The sequence below is a fragment of the Stegodyphus dumicola genome, chromosome 9, assembly GCF_044657685.1.
Source record: "Stegodyphus dumicola isolate Sdum_Otavi_A_Nest chromosome 9, ASM4465768v1".
Classification (NCBI taxonomy): Eukaryota; Metazoa; Arthropoda; class Arachnida; order Araneae; family Eresidae; genus Stegodyphus; species Stegodyphus dumicola.
Window position 1 is genome coordinate 44071948 of NC_140776.1, and position 12778 is coordinate 44084725.

Sequence of the window (12778 nt, forward strand, 5' to 3'; positions counted from 1 at the left end):
CTTTAAGCTGTGGTATGATGAAATATTATCTAGGGGCAAAAAAAAAACAATTAGTTTCATTGCAGATTAATATAAAGTTTAATATGCTGTATAGTATGCCTGTTAATAAATGTAAATACTGTATTACTATTATTCATCAGCAGAATGCATATAAATTTTATGTAAAAATGTATGTTCCTAATGAAAAAAATTTAAACTTTTTTTTGTTTTATGAGTGGAAAGAATTACACTTGTAAATATTTTCAAGTTAGCTGTACGGCCCACTGAGTGTAAAACTTTGTAGTCTGCCCCTTTCCCATACCCCCCCCCCAAAAAAAAGGTTTGTGACCTCTGTGCCAAAAAAGTGAATCCATTACTTCCATTTAAAGTCAAGAACTCTGTAACAAAATACCATATGTACTTGTGTATTTCTCCCCTAGTTGTTTCAGCATGTGATTTAGAAATTTCTGGTTTATCATAGGAATGTAAATTGTATTTACAAATAGCAATTTATTTTATGTAAATTAAAAGAATATCATTAAAATTCATAAGCTGTTTGAAATACATAATATATTAGCATGTTTTTATGTGCTTTTAATACGCTATATATGTATTATTTAAGCTGTTTCTTTAGAAATAGTATACTATGTGTTGCGTTTTCAGGTGGTAAAATTAGTAGGAAAAGTGGGGGATATCTGAGTAAATATGGTACATTAACATCATACATTTCTACCTCCAGTCTATTTTGATTTGTTATTGCTTTTAACCTTGAGATGGCTTGCCTTTGTTTAAGACAATTCCTCAAGACGGATGGGAGTCGAAAGACTTGTCGCACAGGAGGCGAGTTTTTGTCACTAAACCTAACTTTAGGGGGTGGAAATCCAAAAATCAAAGTTCAGGTTCTAATATCATAAATTTTGGTATCTGTTTAGGTTATTACTTAAGCTATCATATACGTTAAAATTAGCATTTAATATATTACATGAAAATAGATTTTTAAAAAAATTTTACTGTGAGAAATAATTTTCGAAAGTGCTATTCAAATTATTCTGAAGCTTTAATTACCAAAATACATTAACAAACTTTAAAATTAATAAAATATAAAATATACAAGGATGACTATTTACAAGAAAAAGTATCAAAATCTTTCACAGGAAATGGAAGGCAGACACTCAGCTTAGTCTCTGACAAAATGTTTTTCATCAGAATCACTAGAAGTGTCACTCTGAACTCTTTAGAACACTGTTTCTTAACCGCCGGTCCGCAAGAAATATTTGCCGATCCGCGAATTTCCAAGTTATTTTTGTCTTCATGACTTATTCACGTGAAAAAAATTGTGCCTATGGATCAAATTATTAAACTTACCAGTCTGCGAGAACTTACCGAAATATTTTACCGGTCCTTGGAGTAAATCCAGTTGAGAAACACTGCATTAGAAAAGGAATCATTACTCTCATCCTTGTCACTTATTGGCTTATTTATCATGTGATTATATCTTTCCTCTGATAGATAATGCTTGCTCACCATAATAAATTAAGTCAAGGTTTTCGAAATAGAAAGGAAACTATGCAAAATATAAGTGATAAAGGCAATGCAAAAAATAACAGAACTCGACATAGTTTTTGCAAAGACTCCATAACAGCTAAAAAGAGGATTCGAAAGGATGTTAGAAACCCAAATGTTTATTCTGTTTACATTAGACTTTCCCTGCAATGCCTGATACCAAAGTTAGGTCCAATATGATCAAACTGAAGGTCAGGATCCTAAAATTATGTTCAGTTAAAGTAATGAAGACAGGATGCCATCTAGTGGGCTTTAAAAAATAGTTCAGCTTAAAATGCACATATATGCATCACCCGTCCCTTCCTGGCTGTGAGAGATGTTTGTAAGGAATGCATATATGGGACACCTGTCTGGAAAGGTTTAATGAATTTTTATTATATTTTAGTTTTAAAAATTTTTATATGCATTAGCATGACCTTGACAAACTTAATTATCATCATGTGTCATGCAAAACTGTTGCATAAGTTGCAATGTTTACTTATGTAGTAGATAAAATCATGTATATTGTATCAAATAACAGCATAAAAAATAGATATGTAACTATAAGTTTGTTTAGCTAACAGATCAGTTTCAGCTGCTGTTTTTTAAAATGATTTAAATGAAATATTTTAATGAGAATTTTTTAATTTTACTAAATGCTGTTAATTGAATTTGTGAAAAGTTAAACAGTATTTTCCTTCCCATCAGTTTATGGAACAAGAAGGTGTTCGGCATCTTGTTGATTTTTTATTGATGGCTGACAATTTTCAGAAACATTTACTTTCTCATCAGGGAAAGTATGATGGTCTGCAAGCTCAAACAGATGCCATGGTTTTATATGACAAGTAAGTGCTTAATATAGTATATTGTGTAAAATCTTATACTCAAGATTTTTAATCATCATGAAAATTTTTATTGAGAGATTCCATTTTTAGAAAATGTAATAAATAGTTGAGGGTTATGTGTTTAGAAGAAAATAAAAATAGAATAAAGCTTCCAAAATAAAAACCAACATGCATTTGATTTATTTAATATTGTCATTCTGAATGTTGTTTGTAGCCGCATCGAATAATAATAACCATTCTTTAATATAGTCATATTTAATTACACAAACTGTTGCAATTCTGAGTTAAAATAACATGCCAAATAACGATTTTTGGAGTTGTTAAGTCAATAAGAATCCACCCGAGCCTTCTTTTTCATAATTTGCATTCCTGCAGCTGAAGAAGACTGTTCCATGTTTAAAACCTTTGAAGCTAGTCCTGCAAATTCACAAATATTATGCTGATTCTTCTTGTTTTGTTTTAATACCTCCAAGGAAGTGTAACAGGTTTTATAATATTTTTTCTTAAAATTTTCATGTTTATTAAATCTTAAGGATATCTTTTCTTATTTATTTTTTAGTACTTGAGTACATTCTTTTTTCCTCCTCTTTTGAAAGCTTGTTATTGTATATTATGCTATTTTCACGACTTGTTCTTTGGTGATACACTGCTTTGTCTGCTTTTTAATGATATATCGCTTTACCAGTTAATGATACAAAAGTTGTCATGTAGCAGGGTTAATTGTGGTCCATATATAGCTGGAATTTTGGATTTTTCACTTTCTCATATCTGGAATTTTTTAATTTATCTTTCTCAAATTTTCTTTTACTAGAAAATATCATTCAAAGATTACAGAAATTGAAAAATTTTAGACTTTTGACTAAAGTCAGACAAGAGTTAACACTTTTGAGAGAAGTATTCGAGAACAAGAGAGGAGCTTGAAGTATTCAGGCTGAAAGAAAGCGGAAAGCAGAAATAACCAGTCTTGATGCAACTGATTAAATCTCTTTTACCTTACTTCCATGTATCCATTGTTCAGAGTTTATTTAATTGACTCTGATAAGAAGTTTTTATTATATAAGAAAGCTATTTTTACTGTTTGCCATATACAGACACAGAAAAATAAGCTAATTCTGTAAAGTTTTTGGCAGTAGTATTCAGGCTAAAGGAGCAGGAAAAGCAGAAATACCAATTATCAATAAAACTGTTTAAATCTGTTTTAATTTGTTTCTATGTATAGAATGTAAAATGTCCTTAAAGAACACCGACAGCCTAGATATTGCATAAAATGTGAAATATTCTTTATTCTCATTAATGCATGTGAAGCTTTTGGATGAGGAAATTCCTTTGAAGACCCAATCGGTGAAGATTTTAGGGATAATTTGGTGAATAACAAGACAGCTTACCAAAATTCTGTACATTCAATGAACCGTTCTCTTCTTTCTAGCAGTTTCTTACCTTCCACACTTGTTAATATACATACTTCAAGCTCTAATTTAATATTTAATTTATTCCCCCCTTCCCCAATTTGGTTTTCTATCGAAAGTATTGCTGATCATACTGAACTTTCGATTGTTAACAAATATATCTACAAACCAGAAAGTAAACTGTATCTCCCTCGAAGGCGGGCTGAAATTAACAATTACTTTTTTAAATGGTAGGAAATTTAAAAGATAGACAACTGGGGGAAATTAATTAATTAATAATAAATTTTAAAAATATGTACTTTTAGCTGTTTAATAAAGCTGCTTTGAAATATGTGAGCATGCATTTGTATTTCAGCTTAATATTTTGAATTATTTGAAATTTTATCAGATTTCCCCTCCATGTTGGTAGTTTTCATGATTTTTGAAATGGGATCACATTCAGCTCTAATGTAGTGTAGATGCAAATAATATTAAATTTTTAAAGCATTTTTTATGCATATTGTGTCAAAAATTTATTTTTCTCACATTTAATGCATAATATATGAATTTTAAAAGTATTTTTCTTTATATATACACTTTATAATTTTAATTTTTCAATTGAGACTGATCAAAGAATTAAAAGAGCAGGGACTTTCAATTAATTGTGCTTATGACATACCACCATTTATCAACACAAAAGTTTTAGTATCATGTATTTAATTTTAGTAGCTCTAAATATACTGACTTTCAGAATATTTCAGATTAAGTAAATCCTCCATTACCTTATTTATTTATTTTTTTCCGTAGGGGGGGGATATTCAGTAAGTAATCAAATGCGCATTTTTTATTTTTTATTTTTTTTTTATTTTATTTATTTATTTTTTTTTTTTAAGTTTCTGTATCAACACTAAAATTAAGTAAAGCAACAACCTTGTTGTTTGGCTAGATTTTTATATAAGACTCGTTAATAGAATAAGTTAATAGAATTTAAAAAAATGTTAGGAAAGACATTCCTAACATTTGTAACCTGCCTTTGTTTTTTATCTAAATATAGCTGTGGTTTCTCCCATCATTGCAGTTTCCTTTGCTCATGATGAGAAAGAACATATACCTGTTCGCTCTCAAAAGTGATAGAGTCTTAATTAAAATCTATGCCAAACACATAGTTGTCGATTTGCCTAATTTTATGTTTTACTTTGGTCTGTCTTTTCTCTCTTGATAAGTGGATACTAGTTTAATAAATATTTCATCTGTCATACAATCTTCAGAAAACCTGCTTTTTATTTTCTGAAATATTTTATATCTACCCAAAAGATACTTTTCCCTGCAAGCTACTATACCTTTGGGCTTTAGTGATGAGGTCCGATATGAAGTGGAAGCAAATATATGCAGAGAAGGAGGACCTTTACCAGATTGTTTTTTGAAACCTGTAAAAATTCTTACCCAGTATTTAGAAAAAGTAAGCATTTTAATGTCTTTTATTTTAAAAATGTGTTTCCATTTTAAACGAATTAATTTTTTTCTTTGCAAGATTTATCTTATCCTTTTTTTTTTTTTTTTTTTTCTTCTGCTATAGACTTACCTTCTCCAATTTTTAAATAGTCAGCTTTACTTCAAGTATATTTCAGAATGTATTATCATCATTCAGAGTGGTGGGACTGATTCTCCATTGCAGCAAAAATACACAGGTAAAAAAATTATTAAAACAAAAAAAAATCTCTGTTTTGCATAAAGGAAGGTATTTTTGGTATTTGGTTATTTCTTTGTGTATTAAAAGAATATGTGTAATGTATGTTTTTGCTTAAATCATTTTATGTGAATACTTTAAGTATTGTTATTTCTGTACTGAAAACACCATTTTTTCATTTTTCGAGAGATCACTGTAAAAATGATGTCTACATGTGAAAAGTACATAATAAAAATTTCATTTCAAGATTGTCATACTTATACAGTTAACTTAGAATTTTTAATCTTATTTCTGTAATATTATTATACTATTATTATGCTATTGTAGTTATATAAACTTAAAATTATCACTGTATTTTTAATTTGCTTAAAACCATTCTGTATTTAAAAAATTTTAAATAATTTTGAAATAATAGTAGCTGTGTAATATAAAAATGAGACTAATCATAAATTTATTTCAATTGTTTTTGTTCAACAAATAACACTTTTTCACACAGAAATTTTAATATGCATGCCGAACTAAAGAGAAAAACGTCTATCAGTATCATGTGATGTGCCATTTGTATTTTTATCATAAGCTAAGCAATTAAGAGCATAAAGGACAAACAACAGTCATGCTAAAACATGCTTGCACATGACAGGCAAAGTATCTTTCATCAGCAGATGTATAATAGACTGATTTGATAGCATAATTTGCAGACATTTAAATATATTGTTATGTCAATCTTGGGTTATTTTATGTTGTATTAGATTATACAACAATAAATATAAAACAAATTTTACTAATTAAGTGAAACATTACAGAAGGAATTTTGACCTATGTTTGCAGTCTAGATGTAACAAACACTATTGTGGAAAATTTGATTATTATAAAAATAAAATTGAAAAAAATTACAGCAAATCGCCCCCTTGCCCAGAAAAGGAAATTTTTATTGCTAATGATATAAGCATCTTGTGCTATGACCATATTAATATAATTTATTGATTTGTTTTATTGTTATTAGGTAGACTGGGTTTTGCATCAAAAAAGGAAAATTTACATTTTTCACCAAAATAAATAGATAAGAAATACAAAGTAACTTAAAATCAAATCAACTATTGCATGAAAAAAAAATAATCGTATATTTTATCAGCTGCTGCAACTAACGACTTGTTAGTCCAAAGGAGCTTTTTCCCTGAAGGACTATTGTTTTCGTTTTGTGATTTTGTGTTGAAAAGGCAGTATCACTTTTCAAATCATTGCCACCAAATACTATTGCCCTGTATTATATTTGAAGAAATTAAATAAGGAAGAATCTGCATAAATGTATGTATGTTTCTCGCATTGTGATAAAATAATGGTACCTCGAGCCATCCAATTTTGAATGCCTAATCCTACTGCAAATATGGGCACTGAAAGCCCAAATTTGAAATTTGTAATTTTTTTATTATCAATTTCATATTTTGTAAAACTAACAAATTTTTTATTAACAAACTCAAGGATTTAAAAGCGAGCAATGGCAACACTCTAGGTGGGGAAAAAAGATCTTTTTATCTCCAGTGTGTGGAACTGTGTATTCGAAATTCTAAAGATATGCTCATAATTTTATTTTAGTTGTTCTTATATTGCTTCTTCTTCAAAATATATGCATTATGTCTCAAAGTATCTCCAGAAGGAAGGTCATTTGAACTAGAGACATATCTTACTAAATCATCATGGACAGCTAAGTGATCTTATTTATGCAGTAGAATCTTGACTTTTAAACTCATTTTAAAATCTTCCTTTCTCATTCTACATGTTTTTGCACTTGATAACTACCAATAGTTATAAGTCTGATGCTTAATTCCATGTGGGCCTCGATGGGTACTTTTCCTTTAAATGACTAACGTTAGTCATATAGTTCATTAGAGTATCCCTGCCCATTTACATGAACGTAACTATATTTATTTAGCTATGCATGTAAAAATCTTGTACAAACCTTCTTCTGTGAACTCCTTTATTCTACCAATTATTTCCTTTTTATAGTAACCCATACAAATAAAAATTGATGATCATTAAGTTGAACTAAATAAACGTGCACTTATGCACTTATTCCGTAGTTTGTAACATGATATATATATATATGTAATAATAAAATTCCATAGTCAAGAATACACTTAAAATTCTAACTGTATGTTCTTTTCATTTTAAATGGCGACGGTCTCTTATTTGAAAGTACGTGGAATTAAATCCACAGCCCCGTAGTCAAGTTGTTTTTCCTGCCTTTTCTACACGTACAGTTATAGAATGTTCTGGAAATATTTAAAGCGAACTGGATTGGCTGATGAGGCTGATGTCATTTCTTGGAAGCTCCGCCTTTCCAGAGGCTATAAAAGGACTCGCAAAAGAATATTGGGGGCTTTTTCTTAAATGTCATGATGCAGTAAATTTCATGCAAAATGTTATTAGTAGTTCTTTTTTATTTACTCCGGATATCTGATTTTGTAACTGCTATTTCTCCTGACCAATAATAAATGGATCCTGTTTTTTAAACTTATCGTCTGATAATTTAAGCTACGACTACATTTATGATTCTTCAACAATCTATTTATTCCTGACAAAGCTGGTACATCACAAGGAGTCGGCAGGATAGATGTACCCAAAGATCTAATGGAAGAGAAAGAACTTTTTAAGTGCAACTTGTGTCTGTTTTTTACAACTGAAGAATTGTGAATTGTGATACAGCTGTGTCTTCGAATTTTGAGCGCGTCTCATAGTTAGAACCGCATGATTTGGATGCAATCCCAACCTGGAAGGCCACAACCCTTCCGACGCCAATAGGAACGAGATGCCTGGAAAGTGCATTTTCAATAAACTGTGGCTTCATCAAGCTGACTACGAAGACTGGATATTGATGGATGGCAATCCTTAAATGTGGTCTTTGTCTGAAACAAATTGAAATTTCTAGAATGGGAGAGTCAGCGCTGAAAATTCACATGAAAATTAAGTTTTGTTTTATCATTTCAATTTGTTTTTACATGGTTTTGCTTAGCTTAATTTCTGTGTTTGTTTCAATTAAGCCATAAATTAATTTATCACCTTCTACGGAGTTTATTCTCTTTTGCACGTACTATATTGTTGATAGTAATGCATAATTTTTGCTAATGGCGATACAATTATTAGTTGAAAATAACTAATTAAAAATTTTTTAATATTTTTAAAGCTAAAAACAACTGATTGAAACTAATTTTCCTGAATTAACTAGACGCAAAATTAACTTTCATGGATTACTAAAGTTATTGGGTAAAAGTTTAACTGAAAATATACATTCCGTATTATATATATATTATATATAATATAACAAGCAAGGTAGTTAGTACAATACTGTAAGACCAATTTGGTCTAGATAACATTTTGCGCAATATGCTGCAAAATAAGTAAATTAGAAATTGTAGTAAGCTCGCCTAAAAGTTACCAGGAGCTCCAAAAGTGGCTCCAAAAAGTTCAACTTGTTTTAAGAAACAATGTCATTTAAGGGTGAGATATATATATATTTATACAGTACAAAGTCTGAGGTCTGGACTCGTCGGGACTTCGGCGATCCCAGATTTGAGATTTTTCCGGATATTAGTTCATTTTAAATCTACTAAGATGGCATGTAGAAATTATAAAATTGAAAATATGAAATCGTGATTTATGAAATGAAGCATTTATGATTTAAAGGGTATCAAAATTTACAAAAGAAAAGAGCTTAATATTTATATGTTTACTTTATTAAACATTTCTTTCAATGTGAGTTGTTTGATTTGTTTTCTCTGCTAATACTATAGACATATAATTTCTTGTTCAGTTATTAAGTTCCATTGTTCAAGTCCTGTAATTGCTATGTCGAGAATTCCGAATAACTTGTCAATCAAAATTTTTTTCTCGTTCAGTAACCTCTCTGTTACTTTCTTCACTATCGGTAGCTGTATTTTCTGGATTTAGAACCATACTACAGATTTCGCCCTCCGTTGATTGATGATTGGGCATTGTCATCGCAATGAAAAACTTCTGTTTAACTTCGTTAAATTCTGCCGCCTGTTGCGGCCATGCGAGTTCTGGCGCTGGTTCTGGCTTTATGTGAATAACAAATCAGTTATTCTTAATTCAAATAGCGCTAAATATAATCATTTGTACTATGAGTATCGTTAACAAAATCTATTTTTAGCATAAGGAAAGAAATTTCTGCTAAATTTCCCCTTGTCAACATTTTAGCGCATTAAACTTAAATCTGTAATCGGATAATACTCTGTTATTTGGCGTCGCTGCATGATTCATCACTCAAGTTGTCATCCATTGATAAACATGCGGTGATGAAAGCAAAATACAATAAATAATGATTCGCGATTTCGGCATCAAGGATATAAAATATTAGTTGGTGTAAAATTAACAAATGTTTCGGTTTGAGATTATGCCAAGCAGATACGCAGCTATGGAGTCAAGTTACTAATCACACAAATTTATGCTAAAATAATTATTTCTTCAATAATGAGATATTTTATTTAGCGCCAAACTGAGATTAAGAATCGGGATTTCTGGCATGTTTTTTTATGATGAGGAAAAAAATCTAATGCGCGTGCATAAAGCATACCCCTTCCCTTCAAAAAAGCCCTAAAAAATTGGTTGGTGGTGGCTTTGAGATCCGAATTTTAGATCATTCCAGATATTGGATGTCCGGATCTCGGACTTTGTACTGTATATTTATATACAGTCAAAAGTCGTTAATTCGGACACCCATAATCCGGACCTCAAAGCTAAAAACTTTCTGCGCATGCGCCGCGTTGGCACGTGCGCACGGGCGTTTTACGCGTGCGCGTAAGACCTTGACTACTGCACATATGCGTGTGCGCAAGTGCAGAATATGTTTTCGCCTGCGCGTTTAATGTATAACGGACGGTGTAAGCTAAAATTATCTAATTATCTCTTTCAGTTAATGTTAATGATTGCGTTGTTCCTAAATCTTCGAATTGGATCCCGCTTATTATTTTTTGCAGACTGTAAGAGCAATTTTATAAAAGTAAACTTGAACTTTCGATTATGTCAAATAGAATTTCCGATGCTGGAACTTCCAAAGGATCTACAAAACGAAAGTGTGTTTCGATGTCCAACAAACAAAAAGTGGAATTGCTGCAAAAAAATGGATAAAGAGATGAAGAATGTGACAGAGAGGTTAGTGAAAACGAAAAAATTTCAATTGACAAGTTAGTCAGTATTCTCGGCACAGCAATTAACGGGACTTGAACAGCGGAACTTTGTAACTGAACAAGAAATTATGTCTGTTTATAGAATTAAAGAGAAAGTATTATCACATAAAACGAAGCAACTTAAACAACTTACATTAAAAGAAATGTTTAATAAAGTAAACAAATAAATATTAAGCTTTTTTTTTTTTTTTTTTTTTTTTTTTTTTTTTTTTTTTTTTGTAAATTTTGATACCCTTTAGATCATAATTGTTCTTTATTTCATAAATTACGGTTTCATATTTTTAATTTTAGAATTTCTGCATGCCATCTTACGAGATTTAAACTGATGATCTATAATCCGGAATCGCCGAAGTCCCAACGAGTCCGGATTAACGACTTTTGACTGTAAATATATGTATACATCTTTCAAAATATAACTACCAGTATGGATTCACTCTTTTAAAATAACTCTACTTTAATTAAACTTAGGAGATAATATAATCAATTAATCAATATTGTTTAGGAAATAAATTATACATATATATAGTAAAAAATGTATATTTTCACTATTCAAGTATTCACTGTGACAAGTATTCTTATCTTATCACATGAACAGGCCTCTGTGGAAAGGGGCTTCTCTGTAAATATAGCAATTGAAATTGAAAATTTAAGTGACTCATCATACATTTTTCAACGCACAGTATTTGATTACATAAAATTTTCTGGAGGTGATCTTAATATCGAAATTAATAAAGAAATGAGATCAGCAGCAGCTTCTGCAAGAAGTGGAATTCGTTATTTAGAAGTTCAGTATTTAGAAGAACAAAAATCTTTAACTAAATCTGAAAATTCAAAGAGGAAAAGAAATTGATTATATGAAGCAGAAGAAAAAATTTCTTCAAAGTGATATTAAAGATGTTAATGAAGAAGTAGATGCTTTAGCAGATGAAGCTGAGACCAGCAGGAACATTGATTTGTTTATCAAAGCAAATGAACTTAGAAGAATAGTTAAAGAAAAGGAAATAGACATAAATAAATTAGATGTTAAAATAGCTGAAAAGATTTCAGATTTAAAAAATAGCACAAATATTTTGTATCTTTTATTGTACAGTTTATTATTCTAGTATCTTTCAAAAAACCAAGGAAATAAATTGTATGTTTACAAATCAGTTATTTTAACCTGCAAAATATTCTTACATTGTGATTATAATAGTAGTTGACTGTGTTTAAATAAATATCAAATAAGTTAAATAATAGCCATGTAAATCTCTAAAGTAGTGACTGTTAAGACACAATAACACGCCGAATAAATATTAATTCAGAAGTCAAACAACAAAAATCAGCGTTATATTTACAAAATTTTCACAGGACTAGTTTCGATGGTTTTACCGAACCATCATCTTCAGCTGCAAAACCGCAAATGAACAAGATAGGAAATAATGATTAGATAAGATAAGAAAGCCTGGACAAGAATAAGCAAGTGGCGCCATCTGTTGGCGAAACCAGAACTAAAACATAATTTCTCTAAAAGCCGAAGGCAAATTTGGATTGGAATTAGGATCGTTAACTAGAACAGAAAGATTTTTATGAACGTGAAATGCCTCTAGAAAATCCAGTTCTCCAATGGAAGATGTTTTTTGAATAATTTTGGCAGCAGAAAAATTGAAAGTGTGATTTTCGGACCAACAATGTTGAGCAACAGAAGACTTCTGTGTTTCCTTTTTTCTAACATATGCCTCATGTTCTTTGACGCGAAATTTTAAGGCTCTCTTAGTTTGGCCAATGTAAATTAAACCACACTGGCAAGGAATCCTATAAATACCCCAGGAATTCATATCCGGAATGGGGTCCTTGAGTATAGAAGTTGGCATTTTATTGATGGGAGAATAAACAACCCGAAAGTTAAATTTCTGCAAAATATGTGAAACTTTATAGCCAATTGATGGAAAGAAGGGAATGACAACAGAATTTTTATAATCTCCTAAAATAAGAGTGTGGCTTTTAGTGTGTTGAGATGAAAATTTTTTAACTGCTTGATTAATAATGTTGGGTGAAAAGCCCCTGTCAATAGCTATTGCTTTTAAATAATTTAGTTCTTCATCAAGGGCTAGTTTGGAGGAGCAAACCTGAAGAGCACGGAAAACATAGGAATAAAAT

The 12778-nt window shown here is 30.3% G+C and overlaps 1 protein-coding gene across 2 annotated transcripts in view; it reads left to right on the forward strand.

Annotated features, from left to right (window-relative positions):
• pkaap (A-kinase anchoring protein pkaap) overlaps positions 1-12778 on the forward strand; it is an 81543-nt gene that overhangs the window by 38379 nt on the left and 30386 nt on the right. For both annotated transcript variants that reach the window (XM_035362929.2, XM_035362930.2), the window contains exons 7-9: positions 2230-2366; positions 5066-5210; positions 5328-5439. In XM_035362929.2, the coding sequence (XP_035218820.1) occupies positions 2230-2366; positions 5066-5210; positions 5328-5439 (394 nt within the window). The remainder of the gene's footprint in view (positions 1-2229; positions 2367-5065; positions 5211-5327; positions 5440-12778) is intronic.